This window comes from Drosophila persimilis, unplaced genomic scaffold (assembly GCF_003286085.1).
Source record: "Drosophila persimilis strain 14011-0111.01,24,50 unplaced genomic scaffold, DperRS2 tig00000000-arrow-pilon, whole genome shotgun sequence".
Classification (NCBI taxonomy): domain Eukaryota; kingdom Metazoa; phylum Arthropoda; class Insecta; order Diptera; family Drosophilidae; genus Drosophila; species Drosophila persimilis.
Window position 1 is genome coordinate 23,544,781 of NW_020825288.1, and position 21,866 is coordinate 23,566,646.

Consider the following 21,866-nt stretch of genomic DNA (forward strand, 5'->3'; position numbering starts at 1 on the left):
CATGCCAAAAAGTACCGATAGGTATTTAATTCAAACGACATCTCGCTCGCACGCACGAAACTACTCGTACGCATTTTCAATTGCCGCGGCATAGGTGTGAGCGGGACAACCGGTTGTTTGGCATGCGTACTTTGCTCTGCCAGGGCATAAACGAGTACAGCTTCGATACACGTCGTTTGGCAAAAAGCGTATCAGCCAGCGATGAAAAAAAATAAATGAGGAAAAAATTGTGCGAAGTGAGAACATTGAGACGAAGTCCATGCCATTGTGTAAGACGAAAAAAATTAACAATTGTGTGTACATCGTGCAAAACGGTTAGATTGTGCGTACAACCAAAAATACTACATAAATTTTAAGCAATTTACAAATTCTTGCGTGCTTCTGCTTCCATTGGTGAATGTGTCTGTGTGCCTGTGTGAGTACTTCGACAATACTTTCGCGCTGAAAACGTTTTTCTACTCCCTTTTTTTTCCGCTCGATTCTAATCGTCCCAAACAGCAACAAATGAAAAAGATTACAACTAATTAAGCATTTGTAGGGCATTTCGTGATAGTGAGATGTATAAAAAAATGCGATTGTGTAAATAACTGAAAATAGTGGAACATTGCTAGACCCGCACCCACACACATAAGCGCGAACACTCTTTGTATTTGTTTGCGTGTGCATGCATATTTTTGAGTCTTCGTATGTGTGTGTGTGTTGTAAAGGCGCGAGGTGCTGTTTGCCCACTAATTGTGGATCAAAAAAAATTCAATAAAAGAAATTATATAAAAACATGGAAGCCGAACAGCATCGCCCAGCACCATGCGCAGAAACAGAATGCATCTGCTAATACGTTTCTCAAGCATGATGTAAAGTTGAAGGAAAATTGTGATTTTCATCTAGGGAGCAAAACGATTCCGTCAGTATGCAAAGATGTGTGTTCGTCTGTCTTCTATACAGTCTTTTTTTATTGCGCATCATTGTGAATGAGCAATAGCAGCAATAGCGCGCATTCTGCCAGGCCTGCTGTGTCCGCACGCTCGCGCGCTCAGTCTCTCTCTCTATCTCTCTCTCTCTCTCTTGGAGTATTTGTTCTCTCACTATCCGTATGTGTGTGTGTGGCCCTAGAGTGGTGTGAGTATTTTGTACATAACACGCCGGAAAAGACACTTTTTATTCCCATAAGAGCTGGATTGAGATAATAAAAATATTTGGTATATATCAAACAAATGCAAGCGGCTTTTGGTTTAAAAGAGTAAAAGAGTGGGATTTGATATGACATAAAGTTAACGCAGTATGCTCTGTCAGTTCATATGCATGTGTGTATTCGGTGTGTATGTGATTTGTTGTGCATGTATTTGTGAGCTGCCAAGCGAAGAGAACGAAAAGTGTGCTCTGCATTTTCCATACAAATATTTAATTTTCAAAATCATTTTGGATAAAATAATATTATTTGTATTGCGTCCAAAAGCGAGTTGTCGTCGAATCGGAACGTACCTTCAACGGAAGATCCGGTAGAAAATTGAAAGGGAAAAGCGAATCAGGAATCGGCGTGCGAGCCCCTTGGCTACCATTGGAGCTCCACTCGGGACGTGTGGAACCGATGCGAATGCATCACCATCACCAGGAAAAGCAGCAGGAGCAGGAGAAACAGAACTGGCCAACGGCATCGAAACTACTATGGCACCAGCGCTCACAGCCGAGCCATTAAGTACCAAGGAGAAGCTAACCAGCGCAGCATCGCCTTCGGTGGTGGTGAAGAAACCAGCGACACCAACGCCGGCAACGGCCACAACGCGTGTGACGCGTTCCTCCAAGGAGGCGGCCGCCTCAGCAGCAGCGGCAGCTGCCAAAGCTGCGGCTGTAGTCATCCCGCAACGCGTTCCATCGAGCAGAATCAGCAACAACAAGCGTAAATTAAGCGTCGGCAACAACAGCAGCAGCAACAAGCAACAAAATAATGATCCAATGGGCCTAAGCACAGCTCCTACCCCACACACAACAACAACAACAACGACCACTGGATCGGGGGTCGCAGAAGCCGAAGCCGAAGCAGCAACAGGAGGAGGCGTACCACCCATCGTTGACGCCGCTGTGGCATCAACCAGTGCTACGGGGCTCCTTGAAAGTCAATCGCCTGCTCTCCCACAAAGCGATACCGAAAGCACTGACGTGCCTTCTGTAACGCCTACCATCGAGAACAACAACAACAACAACAATAGTGGTCGTAGTCCAAGGAAGGACAATTCCACGGTACAGCTGCTGGCAGGTCTGACCAGCAACTTTGAGGAGACGATCTCGGCTGAGATCTGTCTGCGCAAGACCCTACCCGAAGTGAGTCTCAGCAAGGAGCCAGCAGCACCATCCGCTGTGGCAGAAACTGTAGTTGTAGCAGAAGTTGAAGCAGAGGTAGTAGTCGTAGGGGAATCCACAACGGGTGAGCCACAAATCGATCTGCTTGAGCCGATGGAATTGGAGCAACCAGCGACGACGACGTCGGCGCCATTAGAGGAGTTGCCAAAGATCGCAACGGATGATATAGAGGGTAAGTTAGAGAACGGAAAGACGACAGAGAGCACTTTCCATTCATACTCTCTTCTACTCCATCTCTTCGATTTTCACAGAGCGCCTCAGCCAGTTGGATGGCAATGCTAGTGCCATTTTGCCTGCAGTGAAGGAGCAAGAGCCGGTGCAGGAGCAGGTGGATGTGGAAATGGTCGATGTGGTGGATGTGGTGGAAATGGTGGTTCCAACAACTCCCACAACGCCCAGCCGGCAACAGGTGCAACAGGATCCAAGATCCGAGTCATTGCCCGGTAGCCTGGCCTCGCCGCTGCCGGGCCAGAGGCAATCCACAGCATTGAATGCATCACAGTTGACGCCTCAAAGTACTTCCAGTTCCACAAATTTTCTCAAAGATGCAGGAGGCGGCGAGGGGCTGGAGGACACCGACATCGAGGAGGTCCTCAAGGCGCTCAAAACCTTTGAGGGCAATCACGTCATCAATTCGGACATTAATCCGGACATGTGTGATTTCAATTTCTTCAACGAGGTGTGGGAGGAGCAGCCGTCAGCGACAGCTTCGGCCCCTCACCCATCCGTAACTCCACAGTATCAGAATCCCATTGGCGGCACCATCGGCAGCAGCAGCAGCACCCCTCATGTCCTACCAGCAGAATCCATGGCGGAGGGTCAAAAATCAATAGAGCAGCAGCAACAAATTCTCACGCGAAAGATCGACCATCTGTTCCGGCGAATGCGGAAGTTCCAGGCGCGCTATATGTGCAGTCACACCAGCGAGGAGGTGGCTGGGATTATGGAATGGGCGGCACGCACCTCCCACAAGACCCCGAATCCTGTGAGAAGTGATACGCTCAGCGAGCAGGAGACCACCGTGCTGTCGATCGTCTCCGGGCGACCGAAGCCCGACTTTTGGGAAGACCAAAAGAAGCATCCCGTGCCAGCCACCCAGATGGGCAGCCTCCTTCGTAGCATCGAAACGGCTGCACGGCACCAGCAGATCTGTCATACGCCCAGCGGCAGTTCCGCCACATTGGCCCCATCCTCGACATGGTACAACAGTGCCGGCAGCACTGCAGCAGTGCCTGCCAAGGTACGTCGTGGCAAGAACCTGCTGGATACATCAGCAGCCGCCACTTCAACAGCAGCATCGTCGGCCGCGGCCATCGAACAGAAAGCGCCCGGTTTGCATGAGATTATACCCTGCTTTGACACACATATAACCAACGAGCTGACCCACGTCTCTGGGCTGCTGCACAATGAGATGCGGGAGATACAGAACGCCCTCGATTCGGATGCAACAGAGTCCAGCTCTGGCGGCGAGTCTGCCGACGAGATGGTCATCTACAACAACACCCATCAGAAGCCGCTGACGATGTAAGTAATTCCTCCTTTCCTTCCATGTTCGCTGTGGGAGATATTCCCACTTTAAAAATAGTTTCAATTATGAATTTTTCAATTTTGTTTGTCAGACTTTTTTTTTGTTTTCTACCAGAGAACTTAATGACTTTTATGACATTACTTGAATGCTTAAAGCAGATGAAATTCTATCATTTCTGGCAGCGATTAAGAGTTTTAAGTAGATTTGTAGACAACCATTCGAACATTCCTTTGGCACGATCAGGATCGTAAGACCAGTCATTTGAAGGGGAAACAAGAACAGACAACTTGATTTACATATGTACTAGATTTGGATCAAGTCCCCAAGAGTCCCTAAGCCTCGCACTTCAATGTCTCTACTTTTCCCTATGTTTCGAAGACTCACCCACGCACCTACGTTCCTGTATTTCCTGTCCTCCCGCCACGTTTGTGGAACGAACAGAATTTCGAAATATTCAAAAATAACCGAAAATAAAACACGAATCAATAGGACACATAACTTTCTTTAAAAAACCAAATGAAAAAGACTACTTTGATTCGGTATTGTCTGTAGATAGTAGATTTGTCCCCGAACCCCACTAATTTGTATCTGCTGGATGTATTTCAGCGCCCGTCGAGCCGTGTGGACATACTCCAAAGATCGAGCCAATATTGCACTGCGCTGGTCCTGGCTCTGCTCACAGATGGCCGAGTTGGAGGGCAGGAAACGCCAGTATCGTGATCTGTATATGGATTTGAATCACTCAAAGGGCGCCGTGGAGCTGGAGCAGATGCAGGTGCAGCAGCCGGCGAATGGCTACAAGGAGGAGCCATCCAGCGAATATCAATGCTGCCGCGCCCGACCCCTGATGCTGTCCAAGTTTCGGAAACGCAGTCTGTTCCAAACCACGGGCATTCACACGATTTCCAAGAAGGCCGCTCGCCCCAGCAACATCAAATGCGGCTGCCAGTGGCCACAGATACCGTGTGCCCTGTGCACGGGCCGACCAGATCCGACAGCGCCGCGCGAATTGGCCGAAATGATGATGCCGGCAAATCGAGTGGCGCTCCTCGATCCGGGCTATCATCCAGTGCTCAGCTTTGACACGGGTAAGGGATACACAATCCAGAAATCCATACAAATATTCAATAATCGATCGTCTTCTCCCCCCCCACCCATCCCCTAGATGTCACACAATCTGTGCATTTTGAGGCCATTTGCCGGCAATCGGACTGGCAGCAACGTATGTCGCGCTGCCAGGCCAAGACCGTTGTCAAAGGTGTCTATAAGGCGGAACGCGAGGCCATTGCTGCCAGCAATAGTGCTGCTCGTCGTCCCGGCGACCTGATCAAGCGTCGCTACATACGACGCAAAGAGCGCAACAACAATAATAATAATTCAAACTCAAATAAAGATGCAGCGGCAGCCGGCACGGCAGCGACGGGTCTAGGGGACAGCGGAAACGGTACAGCAACTTCTACTTCTTCTACGCCTTCTACAACGCCACTTGTGGCCAACAGTAAATTATTGTAAACATGACAAACATTCGATATTTGTTATTAACATACAACAACAACAATCTTTTGCATCTCTTCTTCTGTTTCTTTCCATCCAAACCAAAATCGATATCAACATAAAAAACAAAACTGAACCAAAAACAAAAAACAAAAAAACAAAAAAAAACTGAACCGAACCGAACCGAAAACCGATACCGATCCTTCCTCCAATCACCAATCACCAATCAATACAACATCATCAAATTGTTTATTATGCCCTTCGTTTCTCTCCGCACCCTATGGGGATGCAGCAGCTGCGAGCAGGAAGCAGCAGCAGGCGCATCAGCCACCAACTGGAGTGAACGGCTCCAGATTGCCGTGGCCCGACTCTCGCCAACGCCAACGACAGCGCCTCCACAGTCCCTCCTCAGCATCTCAGATCTCGAACAGCGACGCTAAGCGGCGACGCATATCCAAAAACAACAGAAACAGCAGCAACAGCAACAGCAATTCCAACACACTAAATAACAGCCATCTGAATGGGTATAGCGATCAAAGCGGTGGAGGTGCAGGTGGAGATGTGAGAAGCGGTAGTCGTAGTCGTCATGCCTCGCCCACGCAAAATCAACGTTCGGAGAGGTAGGGAAAATGGGCAGCTTCCAGACCAAAGGATCTACCAACTAAAACTTAAAACTTTCAGAACAACAGAGCGTCGTCATCGTCCCGTTTATGATATTGATAATATTGTTATACCCTATAGTATTGCGGCCCAAACGAAAGTGGAGATACTGCCCTACAAAGAGATACCCACACCCAAGTATGTCCCCCCCCTTTATCTCTCTTTTGCTGTGCAATCATTCTCATACCATCTGTACTCTTGTTGGTTTTTGTAGATGGCGCGTTGTCGACAGCGAGACTGATAACACACCAGTACAACCAGCAGCATCATCATCTGATGATTCAGCAGCAACAGCACCACCAGCAGCAACACCAACAACACCAGCACCAGCACCACCACCACCACAGATCAAAGCCGGTGGCAATGGCATTGTGCCAGCGGCAGCAGCAGCGTTAAATGAGCAAAAGCCGCAGCCACAACCACAACCACAGCCACAGGCACAGCCAGTGCTGCTGCCTGGGCAACCTTTAAAGGTGAATGGCTTGAAGAAGTTACAGCAGAAGACCAAGCACAAAATAAACAATAATAACAACAATGGACTGGTGAATGGTAATGCCAAGAAGGAGAAGGATGTTCTCCAGCAGGCAGAGGCTAGTGAGAAGAAGGATATTCCCCCAAAGGAGCTGGAGAGCGCGAAGGAGGCTGTCGTCCAGGGGCTGGCTGTGCAGGCGGAGGCTAATGATAAGAATGATATCCTGTCAGCTGTCGGCTTGGAGAACGATGCCCAGTCATCGTCAGCCGCTGATAAAAAAGATATCCAGTCCTCAGATGCTGAGAAAAAAGTTATCTCTTTACCAGCCAACGACCAAAAGGACATCCAGTCCACAGCCAGCGATCAAAAGGACATCCAGTCCACAGCCAGCGATCAAAAGGACATCCAGTCCACAGCCAACGATACGAAGGACATCCTCCCATCAGCAGCCAGCAGAAAAAAGGCTTCCAGGGCCAAGAAAAAGGGTCTCAAAAGAAAGAAGCATAGGCCCAATGGGAAAATCGAAAAGGCAACAGCAACTACAACAAAAGAAGCTGCCGTTGCCGTTGCCGCTGCCCCTTCCACTTCCGTTGATGCTGCTGCAATAAAGGGCGAAACTAAAAGCAAACCCCATTTGATTGAAGGTGTCCGCATCGCCACGGTGGAGCCAATGGCCAAGCGGCCCAAACTACAGCTGGCCAAGACCGGAGAGGGCGACAAACCCAAAACGAATGCCGGCCAAGCAATAGCGCCTATCGTACAACTGGATCCGGAGGAGGACGAGGAAGATGAGGACACCTCCGACGAGGCGTACATTGTGCGACATCAGCTTGCCCTGATCGAGGAGCGGCAACGCTTCGAGACGTATCTCAAGTTTCCGTGGAGCACGCGACCCCGAGCCAATCGCCGGATAGACAGTCGCGCCGAATCGAGCGGCGCCAATACGCCGGATTCGGCCTCGCCAGCTCCACATCTGGCTGGTGGTGCGGGAGCCGGCGATAACGAGAGCATACCCTCGCCGTTGGCCCAGCCATTGGAGGGTTTCAACGAGAACGGCGAGATGTTGGGGGCGACGTCACGACCGCAGTCACGCCGCAGAACCACGTCCAGCAAGCTTAAGGATCAGGCGGAACGCCGCAGTGCCACGCCGGACATAAAAGATGTAAGTAGAAGAGATCAGAAGGAGGTAGGGAGGAACAACTTTTACAAGTTATATTTTCCAATCAGACTTTTGTGGAGCCATCACCCTTCGAGCCGCTGATCTTTCCTCTGTCCGAGGAGGTCTACCAGAAGATGCTGGCCGAGCGCTATGCCCCGCCCAAGTATGAGGTGCTGAAGCCGGAGGTGAAGCGCACCAAGAGCAAGTCCACATCCTCCAATGGGGATGGGGGATCAACGGGTGCTGGGAAGAGCAAACGACGCAGCAGCAGCAAGTCGAAGAGCAAGCTAGTCAATGGTCAGCAAAATGGCCATCCAACGGCGGATGCTGCTGGGAAGGCGGCGTCAGCATCCAGAGCGGGCAAGGCAAAGATCAATGGCGGTGGCGGCCTTGAGGAGGAGTTGGAGGAGGAAATGGACGATGGCGTGGACTACGACCCAGAGCCGGAGGATATTCTGTGGGAGGAGCTGGAAGAGGACTATCCCAAGCATCATTTGGCACCGCTCGATGATGACGAAATGCTTAATGGCCCTGACGATCTCTACAACTCTGCGATCGATTCTTATTTGGATGATCCGGAGGCCCTAGAGGAGGACATGGCCGATGATCCGTTTGGCGACGATGACCCCAATGATCCGGAATGGAAGACCCGTAGCGATGGATCGCGCAAGCGTCTCTAAAAAAGCCAACCCAAAATCCAAAGCAAATAACTTTTCATTCTCCATATTTAAAAGCAAAAGAAGATATTTTATCAATTTTAAACAGAACACACACACAATCCACACCCACACCCACAGATGAGATGACATGGAGCTATCGAGTATTTTAATTTGTTTTAAAATATGTTTTTTGTTGGTTTTGCCGAGTTTGTTGTCGTCCCCGCTGGGCTGATGACCGACAGCATAGCAAGGCGTACTCTACTCTTAAACAGTCTTCTAAGTTATTTAGTTCTACGACAGACACGACACAACACACACACACACACACACACAAAATATGCGCCGAGATGATGGAAGAGAAGAAAAGGAAACAAAACAAAACTCGTAAATAGAGAGAATACACATGTAAATAAAAAGCAACAAAATTATAGCGAATAAGCGGATTAATTCTAAAGAAAGTAAAAACAAGAAAAAACAAACTGTAAACTATAATGTATAATGTAATCGATAATAATAGAGGTACGTTGCGAATGCGACTTTTTTCGGCGATGAAGAATCGAACACACCCACCACTCTGGCACTCTCCAAATGCAACACTGTCTTGTGTATGTGTGGTGGTGAGTGCGTTCGGTTTTTTGGAGCGCACCAGCAGCCACCCACCACTTGGGCTACAAGCCAAAGTGCGTTCAAGAATAAAGGATTTAAGCTAATCTACATATAAACAAATACACTTATAAATATATAATATAACAACAAACACACACACACACAAATATCTATATATATGTACATATATATATATAGATATAGATGCCGTTAGAGCAGATTTATAAAGCAGATGATAAGAAATGTAATCGCGCGCACGTGCACAACAACCAATCGACAACCAACAACCTTCTCCTTAAGCGGGCATTCAAAAGGCTTGCTTTCACTTTTTATTTGTTAAGAGAAAACGTTATGTAAAAAAGGAATTCTGGCAGAGAAGAATCGAAGTGAGCGAGGTGAGGAGAGGAGAAGTGTGGGGGGTGCAGTGGAGTGCAGCACGATCATGTATATGTAATGTATTTAGTCGCTTAGTCGTTTTCATTTCTACCTTAAACGTTAGTAGATATTAAACATAACAAAAACAAAAAACAACACGAAAACGGATAATATGCGCCGTATAAATGTTTATTCTAATTATTTTTCCTCTCGTTAAATACTTGAAGAAAGCAAAGAAAAAATTGTGAAAGATTTACTAAGGATAGCAGAAATACAGAACTCTATATTCGTATTTACGAGCCAGAGATTGTGTTCTCATATTTGCATGCTTTACTTTATGATGATATATGCTTTTTTGGGGGGGGATAACAGATGTGGCAATTATTGTCACCATGTGTTTCTTTCTACCAATCCATCAGTTGAGTTCAGTTGATGATTGAACAACGCCACGAGATGATGGTAAGAGAAGAGCTAATCGCCGAAAAAAGAGAAGCGTCTAATCTAACGTCCAAACTCCCTAAACCAGATATCATTGCTATTCGTGCTGGCACTCAGCTCTACTTTCCATAGTGGATCCCTAATGCTGACGACTGCCAGATCGGAGCCCAGCATCAGACAGTTGCTGAACAAACAGCAGCTGAAGCTGACGAATCTAGAGTTTACTCTACGGCATGTACTGAGCAAGGTTTTGTTTCTCAGCGATGCCGATGTGCATGCCCCAAGGAGAGGGGATTCCGATCCCCTTGTGGAGCTATCAAAGCGTGTGACTCAACTGCTTCAGCGACTGGCAGAGAGTGAAGAGAGGACCGCAGATATTCTCAGCAGAATAGAAGCAAAAATCAGTGCACCGGGAAGTCTGGGACCTGCTTCAAATGAGACTTTAGGGCTCAACAAAACAGCGGTACAGTTGGCAGAGGTAGAGGTAGAAGAGGCGGAACCCAAACAAAAGGAACTACCTAAATTGGGTAAGCGAGAATTTGATAATAAAGGGAATCCTTCGCACTCACCTGACAACAATCCACTCCAGATCCAATGCAACCCGCCAAGGCCGACTGCTACGAGCTCGAGGACTTGACACGACGAGATGGCATCTTTCGATTTCTAGTGCCAGAACTGAACGAAGTAGGCCGGGATTTCAATGAGCGCTATTGCGCTTTCACTTTGGATGGCCCCGCCTGGACGGTGATACAGAGTCGCGGACCCTACCAAACGCAGGAGAACTTTAATCGCACCTGGGACGAGTATCGCACAGGGTTCGGCAGTTTGGAGAGGGACTTCTGGTTTGGCAACGAATTCATACACAAGATTGTCTATCGCGACGATCACATGCTGCGCATCGAGCTGGAAGATCAGGAGGGGACGCGAGATTGGGGCGAGTACGCGGTGTTCCGGCTGGACAGTGAGAGCTACAACTACCAGTTGGTTATCGATGGCTACCAGGGTTCCATGCCCGATGCCCTGGAGTACCACAACAAGATGGATTTCAGCACTTGTGACCGTAGGAATGACCAAAGCCCGCGCGAGAGTATCCCCTGTGCGGTGCGCTTTGGCAGCGGCTGGTGGTTCGATCGTTGCCAGGAGTGCAACCTCAATGGGATCTACCCAGGATCGGGCCGTTCGGGTATCATCTGGGCAGACTGGCGGAGCGGTAATTATACCTTGAAGACGGCCCGCATGATGATACGACCCGTACGATTTGTTCCGGCCACCGCGACGACATTTACGACGAGTAATCCTGGAGCACTTTTAAAATTTAAATAGAGTTTATCATAATTTTGATCGCCTTTTTGATCGATAAGTTGTTCCTCCTTATACCGTTACCGATAGGTATCGAATCTAGTGGTCTAAAGTCCATCGAACAGATGATCTAAAGTCTTTCCTATTTGACATTTATTTTGAGTTACAAGTTCTGGCGGAAAAACAGTCCGAAAATATACATATATTTCAAAATATTTGACAGGCTGTTTTTTTTTTGTACCTTCATTGCATTTTTAGGGCAATGAAATAAATTTGTATATTTTATGGTTGTACTGCACTACACTTCTGTTCTAATCTAGTGTGAAGGACAGAGATAGCACAAAACTAGTATTGGTACCTGTCTGCACATTGATATTGGCCACAATCCTTTGCGGTTAATCTAACTTATGGCCATCTTAAATAATAACATGAATAAAAAACACCGAAATTATGCATTGAATCCAACGATTCAAATTCAACAAAACACCCATCTCTTAATCGCTTTTATCTATTTTATAATGCTAATTATTATATTCGCGAATATAAATGGCACGAAAACAAATTTTCTTACTAACTCTATCGACGTTAATATTTAAAAGAAGAACATTCTGCATACCCTAAGAGAAAAGGATATTGTTGAATTAGGGAAAGTTTGTCATCTCAACGAAATTTTGTATATAATAAAATAAGGTATACAAATTGTAACAATATCGTTAACATTTACATTTTAGGCTTTGACCTTTTTTGCTTAAAAGGAATAATGGAAGCATTTAAAATTAGCCAATCTTGTAAAAAATTGAATCATCAATAAGATAATGTGTAAGATTAACGTACAAAATGTCAAACCCTATTTTTCCTCCCATTACGTTAACATTTTTAATAAATTGGGCAAAATCTAAATATTTCAAGAGCTGGAAACAGGACGACCGCTTTCGGTATTTTTACTACTTTTCGGTATTTTTTAGTACAAAATTTAGCCGGCGGTATATCGGTATATAATGGTATATTTGATCAATTTCATCAATCTATTAAATTTCTTTCAACATTATATAGAAATACAATAAAAGCAATTATTTAAATTAAACCAATCAAGTAAAAAATTGATTCATCAATCGTATAAAATTATGTGGGCATTGCTAAATGTTCTATATAGCTGGGAATATTCGACGGAAGATCAAAAACGAGTATTTATTGGTGAATAACCGGTTGACAACAATGATTACCGGCAGCACTAATTTTCATACCCTGGAGAAGAGGATATGATAGAATTGAGGAAATATTTGTCATCTCAGGCTCCGTAGGAATCAGGATCGAATAAATATATACAAGATACTTATTGTTTGTAGTGGGGCGGATCGCTGCTCAATTCTCCAACGACGAAGTTGGCGATCCAGTGAAACCAGCTAGTCGCCGTCGCAAGAAATGAAAAGCCGTTGTGTGTCGTGGTATGTATATGTAGGTGTGTCTTTATAAATTTCGTTGTATCTTCATATAAAACTAACAAAATAGGGTATACAAAGGCCCAGGCGTGCATCATGTCATCAAATACCAGCATCATTGCGACTGTTTTTTTGTTGAACTATTTTGTTTAAGCCTTGTTTTAGTCAAAATGTTTTAGGCAAAAATAATAAATAAAAGCAAGAGTTAAGAAAAAACTAGTCAATTAGAAAATGGATTCATTAATCGTATAAAATTATGTGGGCATAGCAAAATGTTACATTTAGCTAATAATAATCCACGGAATATAAAAAACGAGGAATATGTAAAATGGAACTTGAATTCGTCAGTATATTTACGGTATATTTTTAAAATGAGACGGTATGTTTTGGTATATTTCAGAGGGTCTGACGATATATTTGATCGATAAATAAAACTTGCATTAAATTGGTCAAAATGTAAAAATTTGAAGAGCTGGAAAGGAAAGAACTGCGGCGCGTCGTCGAACGGAAAACTTAATATTATTAACATAATATGTGCGTTGGCGTGTGTGAGTTTGTGTGTAAGGAAACAAGCAGAGGCAAGAAGCACAAATAGCAAAAGGACACGGCAGCTCCAGGCCGATTGCAGCGTATTTTCAGTATTTTTCAATTAAAAGAAGTTTTTAATTATAAAGCAGAGCTTTACTCTCAAAATAATAAAATTAAGTGCCTGCCGCCTTGTATTTGTTCTGCTTAACCATGGCCTACACGAATGGTTGAATATAGCAAAAGGATTCCTCGGCACTGCCAATTTACAAGAACAACAACTGAAAGAACGACGGCCACTCCTTTTGTGTCCGACTCCCCTTGATGTGGATGTGTGTGCGTGTTCGGTTCGTGTCCGCGTCCGTGTTTGTGTATTGTAATTGAAAATTGTGATTACTGTATGAATTAAGGCTGCAATATCGTAATAATTAAGAAAGTGGCCGGGCAATAAAAAGTGAAAATTTGCTGCGTTTTTTGTGTGTGTCTGCAGAAACAAAAACAAAAACAACAACTGCAACTACAACTACAGTTAGAGATAAGAAGCTCTCACTCACACATACACACCTACGCTACATTCACACGCGAGCAGAACAGAACGAGTGTAGTGTGCGTGCGTGTGCCTGTTTTTATGACTCACGGCTGGGCCAGAGTGTGGGGGAGCGAGTGAGAGAGCGTTAGTAGCTGAGCTGCTTGACTACCTACGGCAACAAAACAGTTAAATTTCCCAAGCTGAGAGCGTAACTAATCGCGTTTGGAAGAAAATTCCAAAGTCTCCGCCGGAGACAAAGGAAGAACGAGAAACGAAAGAGAGTGAAAAACCGACAGCACAGAAACCCAAACAGAAAAACATCACGAACATGAGTTTCGCCAAGTGGTTCAAGAAAAAGGAGCAGATCTCCGAGATCGGTGCACCCACAAATTTCCAGCGGCACTTCCATGTCTCCCGCAACCAGGAAACGGGCGATCTGGAGGGTCTGCCCGCGCCCTGGGTGCGGCTCATGAACTCACAGATCACCCGGGACGAGCAGGACAAGAATCCCGATGCCGCCTACCATGCCGTCAAGTACTACAACTACTCGATCAAAAAGAAGGAAACCGAGGTGTTCAAGCCCTTCATCACCGAGGATGTCATCCATGAGGAGTCAAAGGAGATTGAGAACTATGTCAACTACAAGAACAAACACAAGTCCCAGGATCCGGAGAAGTCGGATGACGATGGCAGCTCCACGGCCACCGAAACGGAGACCAGCAGCGGCTGCGGCTCCTCCGCGGGGAACAGCAACAGCAGCAGCATCAACGACAGCAGCCAGCAGTCCCATGGTCCATTGGACGGCCACAGGCCCCTCGATGAGATGTTTAAGGAGCTCAAATCGAATCTGGAGCACCGCGAAACGCTTAGGGCCGCGCCAGCCATGTCCAACAGCCTACAGGAGCCACCGCCAGTGCCTCCCAAAAAGTCCACGCACACGATGCCGCCCAAGCCACAGATCAAGCCAAAGCCCCGAGTCACCCAGAAGTTCTCGCGCTCCTCCGACCTGCGACGGGAGGATGACGACCACAAGATCAACACAGACACCATCATCATCAAGCCGGCGGCGCCGGGCCAGCATGTCGACGCCTCCGAGGACAATCCCGACGAGACGATACTGCGCCGGTCCAAGGAGAAGCGGGCCCAGAAGACCGATGCCGAGATCTACGATGAACTTCGAGCCATCTGCAATCCCGAGGATCCGCGGGAGCGCTACAAGACCACCCAGGAGGTGGGCAAGGGGGCCTCCGGCATCGTGTTCATTGCCGGCGATCTGACAAACGAGTCGCAGGTGGCCGTCAAGACGATCGACATGAAGAACCAGTCCTCGAAGGATCTCATACTCACCGAAATCCGGGTGCTTAAGGATTTCAATCACAAGAACCTGGTGAACTTCCTCGATGCCTATCTGCTGGAGCCCGAGGACCAGCTGTGGGTGGTCATGGAGTACATGGACGGCGGCCCACTCACCGACGTCGTCACCGAGACTGTGATGAAGGAACGCCAGATCGCCTGCGTCTGCCGCGAGGTGCTCTATGCCATTAGCTTCCTTCATGCGAAGGGCATCATCCACCGCGACATCAAGTCGGACAACGTGCTGCTCGGTATGGACGGGTGCGTCAAAGTGACAGACTTCGGGTTCTGTGCCAATATCGAGGGCGACGAGAAGCGCCAGACGATGGTGGGCACCCCCTACTGGATGGCGCCCGAGGTGGTCACGCGAAAGAAGTACGGCAAGAAGGTGGACATCTGGTCTATTGGCATTATGGCCATCGAGATGATCGAGGGCCAGCCGCCCTACCTATACGAGACGCCGCTGCGAGCCCTCTACCTGATCGCTGCCAACGGACGGCCCGATGTCAAGAGCTGGGACAAGCTGAGCCCCAATCTGCAGGACTTCCTTGATCGCTGTCTCCAGGTGGAGGTCGATAGACGGGCCACCGCCGATGAGCTGCTGAGCCATCCCTTCCTCAACGACTGTAGCGAGGTCAAGGCCCTGGTGCCCAACATTAAGGCAGCCAAAAAGGTCCTCCGTCGCAACGTATAGTTAATGTGCAATCATCGGGCGGCGAGGCTGCTCTACGCGTGATCGAGGCCACCATTACAAAAGCCCGATCCCGATACCCAGAGCGCCCCCTGACCAGCCCAGGCCCCTGTGTATAATGAGTTTTCAATGTAAATTTGATTTTGTGTCGAAGAAACTGGAACTGGAATAGAATGCTGATTATAGTCTTTGTAGAAACCCCGTAAAATAGCAAAAACAGGAACTGCAGCAGCACCTAGGACTGGATGAACTCCCCCGTTGAAAACAGGTAAGTCCCAATTCCAATCCCAATCCCCTTTTCCCAGGTAGCTTGGATTCACACACATGTTACCCTAGTTTTTCGGATTATTCATGCGCGAACGAACCCATCTCCATTTCAATGGAAACCTTTTTTCGCAATACCACAAATGAGGAAACATTCCATTTGGGTTTATTGGTTGCTGCCGAGTTAGTTTTAAGTGCGTTGTTCGAAAGTTGTCAAAAAGAGCCCAGGCAGAGCGGCCCCAAAGAGCGGCAGTTTGCTATCTTTATAGGTTTAATCAGTATCTGGAGATTACTTTCGATCAAGGTTGAACAGTGTGTGCACGAGGTCTGAATGTTGTTTGGACACTTTGCAGAGTTTTGTAACGAAGAGAAGGAGTGGACAGGGGCTATTTGTTTGCAGAAAAATGGCTCAGATTTACAGAATTCAGTTTTAAATAATAAAGGGGGAATGGATCACCCCTAAGATGTTTTTGTGAGGAAAATAAAAAAGATGAATCATCTAAAGAGCAACTAAAGGGTCGACCACTGAAGTTCTCCCTTTTTTCATAGCCTAATAGCCATCTCCCTCCCACTCTGTTGCATACTCTCTTGCATTCACATCAGCCCGGAGAGCAGAGCGAGCATGACCCGTTAGTTTACGAGTACACACATTTTTAGTGTCATCTCTTTTCGTTTGCCTACAGTATTACGTATGAAGTTTGGTTTGTTGCTGAAAAAGCAAGAAAAATCCCATTGAAAAATGACAAACAATACAATCAAAGAAAGAAGAGCAGTGGCAGCAGCAGCAGCCGCAGCAACAACAAACAACGCAAAGTACGCAATTTAACACGCTCGTTCGCATTTCCTGTTTGGAATATCGCTTTGTCTGGCCAAAATAATATTCATACATAATAATAATAAAAAAAAAACTTTAATTCACACACACATGCAGCAGACGGACAGAAAAAACACCCACACTCTTCCGGACTTTCAGCTGAAAGTTATCTTTCTTTTGCTTATCACACCACTCTATAAATGCTATTGTAAAGCCCCCTGGCTGGAAATCGACGCAAATTTGTCAAATTCTTAGGACAATTTTTCGTGGCATTTTAATATATGATAAGAACAAAGGCGATCGTAGAAGAGAATATGAGAGATAGCTGAGAGAGAGGAAGGGAGCGAGCAAGTCGAAGTAGAGTCGTCCATGCGTGTGCGTGTGAGCTGCACAAAGAAAGAGAGTCTGATTCTGATGGCGGTTGCTCCCTCTCCGTCTCCGTCTCCGTCCCGGCATTCTGTCTTTCTCCATGTCTTCGGCTCTCACCCTCCCACTTATTCAATTTAATTGCTTGTGCAGCAGTAGCTGTCAGAGGGGGGAAGACGACGACCGTCGCGACTTCACTGCGCTATTTATACTCTCTCCCACTCCCACTTTAGACAGTGTTCTTCCCCCTCCTATCCAGAGTTATTTTCCCCTCGCCAGAGGTCTTGCTTCTCTTGTCTGCGTGCCTCCTCTTCTTTTTCTACCGGATCTCCTCTAGGCTCTTTATTTGTTTAGTTTACTTTTGCTTTCCGTTTTGCCTCACTCAAATGGGGTGGGAGGGAGAGCACACAGTAGCCGATTATCTGTCTACTTCTTGCTCACTTTAGATGCGGATATTGCGTTTTTTTGAATGCCAAGAAAATAAAACCGAAAGAAGGGATAAGAATATTGCAAATATTGCAGTTCTATAGGAGCGTCGACGGCGGCGGCGGCTGCTGTTCCTGGTAGTGGCGCCGCCTGGATCCCGCCCCGCTGCATGATGCCGGGGTTAAAGTACAATTCCACGCGTGCTAAATGTGTGTGTGTGTATGAGTAAGCGAAAGGCAGAGCCGCTCTAGCATGAATAGATTTGTCTCTGAATCCCCTATCGCATTGCCAAAACGTCTTGTATTTTGACCAAGAAAAACGCCCCGAAAACACAACCAGACCAGAAATGACTAAACCCCATTCACATTTAGTTCGATTTCGAATGGCGCCTCTAAACGATAATTTTTCACCTTGCGCAAAGGTTTCTGTCTTTCCTCCAGTGTATGCGTGTCTGTGTGCTTCGTTTATTGAACCACATTGTTTGTTGTTTTTGGTGTAGCTAGTGTGCGGAATTTCAGATGATTCATTCATTATTTTTTCGGGGCTTCGCAACGCGTGCGGACTCAGAGGGCTCTTTTTTTTCCTTTACTGCCAGACGGGGGTGTGTGTAATATCCCCCACTTCCCACTCCACTCTGTATCACGCAATAAAACAATGCAAAACTTGTGTGTTTTAATGTAATGATTTTCAGCGACATTACAAACGGGTATTTTGTCAGAGTTTCCAATGTCTGGCAGCGGCATACTCATCCACACTCATGCACACACACACACACACACACCCAGTCAGAGCGCTCTCGCATGCATTCGTTGCATTCACAATTACAGTTACGATGCACATTTCTTTATTGTGCGACTCATTGGATGCTATGTTTTGTGGTATGCATTTTGTAGGTACATGATCCACATGGACTCCACACATGCGCTCCACATGACACAGGCCGTTGAGGTGGGGATGGAACTTCTTTTGGCCGCCCCTTTCGAATCTGGAGCATGCTCTCATTTGCATTCAAAGCCAACAATCAGTTAACTTTTAAGAGAGTGGATAGAGGGTGCAAGTACGAGAATTATATATTGCTATGCTATACTACTTGATGCAAGAATTTCCGATCAGCATCAAAATCCCTTTTACCCTTCTTATGACTACTGGCATATAAGCATCTAACTTTTAAGTATCGGAATACTATATAATTTAGCTCCCAGTGATCGTTCACTTTGTGAGAGTATCCAAAGCTTCGGTCTCCCTCTTTTAGCCTATCTTTTTTGTTTTGTTTTTGATTTGTCGATGGAAAATTGTGTGGAAAACTGTTGGAACAATGCCACAGGCCCCAGTCAGATATTGTCAGACGTTGTTTCATTGAAATTTAAGCGTGACTTTTTGAGCTGGTGCGCTGTTGCTTGCTGTTGCGCTTCACATGCTGATAAATATAAACAATTATTGCGCTGATAATTGACTCCCCATTGCTCTCCCATGGCATAACACAGTTCTCTCTCCCTTCCTCTGTCTGTTTCTCCTATCTATCCGATTTATATGCAGCGCACTACGTACATATACATACATATATATATAAAAAAAACTGAAATACAAAACTTGGTTGAATGATACCAAAAGATTATGCAGATAGCCCAAGAGAGTATGTGGCTTGGGGCTATTGAGGGGATGGGGTGCCATAAAGAGTCAATGATAATGCATTATTAATTATATTATGCAGTCGCACCTGACCTGTAACCGAATCCCAATGGCAAATGGTCGCCTCCCCTGATTGAAGCAGTCTATTTTTAGCCAACTTTGCCTTTTTCCCCCACCTAATCAGCTGTTCCACTGTTAAGAACTGATAACGCAGGTCTCTCGCAGATAACAAGAACAACTTGTATGATTAATACACTTTACGTGGTTTGGTGTGCGATTTTGTACACGATATACATATGTGCATACCACACGAGGGTATGTTCAGGGTGATGGCAATTATTAGAGGTCGAAATGTTAATTATGCCCCAATTGTTGACTGTACTGTTTTCTTTAACAAGTTGTCAGCCCCACAAATATTGATAATATCTCTTTTCTCTCTCTCTCTCTTGCAGCAGCAGCAGCACGTGTGACAGCCGAGAGCAAACCATCGCCGTGCCCGCGCACTGGAGTCTTCGTCATCGCTCTCTCATGCAGAACGGCGGATGGAGCGGGAGGAGTTATCGCTTAGATTAGATTGTCCTACGGCAAAAAAATTAGCTTATTTCGTACATTGTAAAAATGTATGTGACCACAAACACACACATATGATATAGATATTGTATTATTAACTGTTTTGGACATAAGTTGGATTAATCTTGATATACCCGTATATATACATAATTGTGATTTAAGCGATTTTATCAAATCTGCATTATGCAATTCTACATAAAATTCGTCGTAGTCTCTAAGTTAAAACAAAACCCTCCCACACATACACGCGCAAACACACACAGTAAACCCCTTGCAATACTTGTTGTAAATTACCAAAAAAGAAAAAAAAAAAAACAAAAAAATGAGAAAGAATGGAGTAAAGCTTGAGACATAGCAAGTGGAGAAAAGAGTGTAACAAGTGCCATTAGGACTAGAGCTAGCAGCAGCAAAGCGAAAAAAAAACTAACTAGAAGCAAACAACAACACAACAAAATTATCTATACAATTTATGTCTTTCGCGTAACGAAAACACAGATATCAGATAGCATTACAGAGATTAGAGAACTAACAAAGAAGCATATGTACTATACGTATTAGCTGATATCCGCACAATGATCGATTGATTGTAAAACTTGTTCGATATTCCATTTTAATTAGTACAAACATAAGACTAACGACAAAACAGTTTAAATTAGATATCACCGTTCCTCTTCTCGATCAAATTTGCCATACGCACAAGCAAAGGTTAATGTAGTTCCAAACTGAATAATACGATGATAGACCAGGAATTGTAATTCGGAAGATGGAGAAGCTGTTTTGATATCAGTAATGTGTGTGTCAAAGTTATAAAAAGAACAAAATATTAACAAAGAATATCCTTAAAGAGAGTATATATGCATACATCCATAGATGTGGTATCCATACACTAAACCTAATCCCAGCGGGAAATTACGAGCAATGCCAAAAGAGTAATTGAAGAAAGTAATCGTCAGCGGCACACCTTAGCCGAAATACATATGTACTTCTGTTTGGCATCCGTTTTGTGCTTAGTTTAATTTACTTGAGGAAGCTCTTTCCGGAAACTCTAGATTTATCCGAAAACGTATGCCCCTCTCCAGCTAGTCCCTCTCAACGAATGGAAAGAGTACATTTGAGGATCTTTGGGTTAGCTTTCCTTACTTGTTAGTAGGATTCTTAGTAGGGATTATTCTTTTACTTGCTATTCTGATATTAGTAGCCAATCGACTGCGACTGCTGCTGCTGCAGATCGGTTCATAGATACAATTTTATACAAAACGTAATACCATTCATGATTTTGAAAGAGCTTAACCGATTTAACGAAAATTTACTTGATTTTCTTAGTTTAGCTTAAATATGATGAGTATTAATTAGGCAAGGCAACGAACGGAAGGGAAAAGAAAGTATTCGATGGATGGATGGGCCCCTGGAAGAGAGATAGATGGGCTTTATTGGAAACACGAGACATACCCGACCTTACATATTCGCAAAAAACGCATTTAAGACGAAAGCAAAGATTGCAATTAATAACGTAAATATATATTATAAAAAAAGAAAGAAACTTAAGTCTTACAAAAAACGAAAAACAAATGGTAGCATAAATTTTTTATACGCAACTTTTATTGCAATTGTAAAGAGACGACGAGGAAGGAAGTGAAAGTAGAAGCTGACATCAATTTTGATCGATTCGTAATTATACATAGTAATATATACAACAAGAATTGGCGCTATTTCAATTAAAACTTAATGTAGTTCGAGACACAGAAAGCATATTAGAAAAGAGCAAGGCCTGGACATGGCTTGCCGATAAATAAACAGTATGATAACAGTACGAAGATATGGATATTGGGGCGATAACGATAGGCGCTTTGATGGTAGCTTCATTGTTCGGTTACCGTTACGTTACGCACCGCAACGCACAAAAAGTAAAAGAAATTCCACAATAAGTTTTTATGTTTTTCTACAAAATGCACATGTATTTTTTTTGCTTGCAAAAAACCTAAGTCGTAATCGTATATTGTCTACTCTTATTTAGAATTATTTTGCAATCTAGCATTTAAATGTAATTTAAACACACACAGAAAAACATTTAGTTCTTGTCGTCCCACCACTTTTATCATTGAGGCCGACAATGCCGAGATGTGCCCCTCGCACCATTGTATGTATTTAGTTTAGTCCGCTGCACTGTAATTTTTATTTTGTGTTGTTAAATATATCGTTATTTACTTATTCGACC

General features: G+C 45.2%; 4 protein-coding genes across 6 annotated transcripts; all 4 read left to right on the plus strand.

The window, feature by feature from the left end:
* The first annotated feature begins 49 nt into the window (after positions 1–49).
* Positions 50–5,883, plus strand: LOC6592111 (mucin-5AC). Of its 2 annotated transcripts, none has more exons than XM_026995450.1 (6): positions 50–322; positions 1,454–2,527; positions 2,607–3,879; positions 4,490–4,971; positions 5,049–5,391; positions 5,670–5,883. In XM_026995450.1, exons 2-6 carry the CDS (start codon positions 1,663–1,665, stop codon positions 5,815–5,817), a joined length of 3,111 nt encoding a protein of 1,036 aa, XP_026851251.1. In that variant the 5' UTR covers positions 50–322; positions 1,454–1,662; the 3' UTR covers positions 5,818–5,883. The 2 variants fall into 2 exon arrangements, with proteins under 2 accessions (XP_026851251.1, XP_026851252.1); XM_026995451.1 differs by having other exon boundaries at positions 5,673–5,883.
* Positions 5,884–5,945: 62 nt separating this feature from the next.
* Positions 5,946–8,635, plus strand: LOC113567464 (nucleolar protein dao-5-like). Its single transcript, XM_026995452.1, has 3 exons — positions 5,946–6,175; positions 6,252–7,671; positions 7,737–8,635. The coding sequence occupies exons 1-3, from the start codon at positions 5,964–5,966 to the stop codon at positions 8,346–8,348; spliced, it is 2,244 nt and encodes a 747-aa protein (XP_026851253.1). The 5' UTR covers positions 5,946–5,963; the 3' UTR covers positions 8,349–8,635.
* Positions 8,636–10,321: 1,686 nt separating this feature from the next.
* On the plus strand, positions 10,322–11,069 carry LOC6592023 (techylectin-5B). The gene has a single exon (XM_026992681.1). It carries the CDS (start codon positions 10,341–10,343, stop codon positions 11,067–11,069), a length of 729 nt encoding a protein of 242 aa, XP_026848482.1. The 5' UTR covers positions 10,322–10,340.
* Positions 11,070–12,972: 1,903 nt separating this feature from the next.
* Positions 12,973–21,864, plus strand: LOC6592024 (serine/threonine-protein kinase PAK 2). 2 transcript variants are annotated; one of them, XM_026984509.1, is made up of 3 exons: positions 12,973–15,713; positions 15,778–15,850; positions 19,534–21,864. In XM_026984509.1, the coding sequence occupies exon 1, from the start codon at positions 13,867–13,869 to the stop codon at positions 15,583–15,585; it is 1,719 nt and encodes a 572-aa protein (XP_026840310.1). In that variant the 5' UTR covers positions 12,973–13,866; the 3' UTR covers positions 15,586–15,713; positions 15,778–15,850; positions 19,534–21,864. The 2 variants fall into 2 exon arrangements, with proteins under 2 accessions (XP_026840310.1, XP_026840304.1); XM_026984503.1 differs by having other exon boundaries at positions 12,973–15,850.
* Positions 21,865–21,866: the final 2 nt, after the last annotated feature.

What these genes read in the sequence shown, in the direction of transcription:
- LOC6592111 (XM_026995450.1), top strand. Translation starts at nt 1,663, where the DNA reads ATGGCACCAGCGCTCACAGCCGAGCCATTAAGTACCAAGGAGAAGCTA. An exon ending in CATCAGAAGCCGCTGACGAT is followed by an intron (nt 3,880 to 4,489) that starts GTAAGTAATTCC and finishes GATGTATTTCAG; the next exon opens with CGCCCGTCGAGCCGTGTGGA. An exon ending in AGTGCTCAGCTTTGACACGG is followed by an intron (nt 4,972 to 5,048) that starts GTAAGGGATACA and finishes CCCATCCCCTAG; the next exon opens with ATGTCACACAATCTGTGCAT.
- LOC113567464 (XM_026995452.1), top strand. Translation starts at nt 5,964, where the DNA reads ATGCCTCGCCCACGCAAAATCAACGTTCGGAGAGGTAGGGAAAATGGG. An exon ending in AAAGAGATACCCACACCCAA is followed by an intron (nt 6,176 to 6,251) that starts GTATGTCCCCCC and finishes TGGTTTTTGTAG; the next exon opens with ATGGCGCGTTGTCGACAGCG. An exon ending in CCACGCCGGACATAAAAGAT is followed by an intron (nt 7,672 to 7,736) that starts GTAAGTAGAAGA and finishes TTTTCCAATCAG; the next exon opens with ACTTTTGTGGAGCCATCACC.
- LOC6592023 (XM_026992681.1), top strand. Translation starts at nt 10,341, where the DNA reads ATGCAACCCGCCAAGGCCGACTGCTACGAGCTCGAGGACTTGACACGA.
- LOC6592024 (XM_026984503.1), top strand. Translation starts at nt 13,867, where the DNA reads ATGAGTTTCGCCAAGTGGTTCAAGAAAAAGGAGCAGATCTCCGAGATC.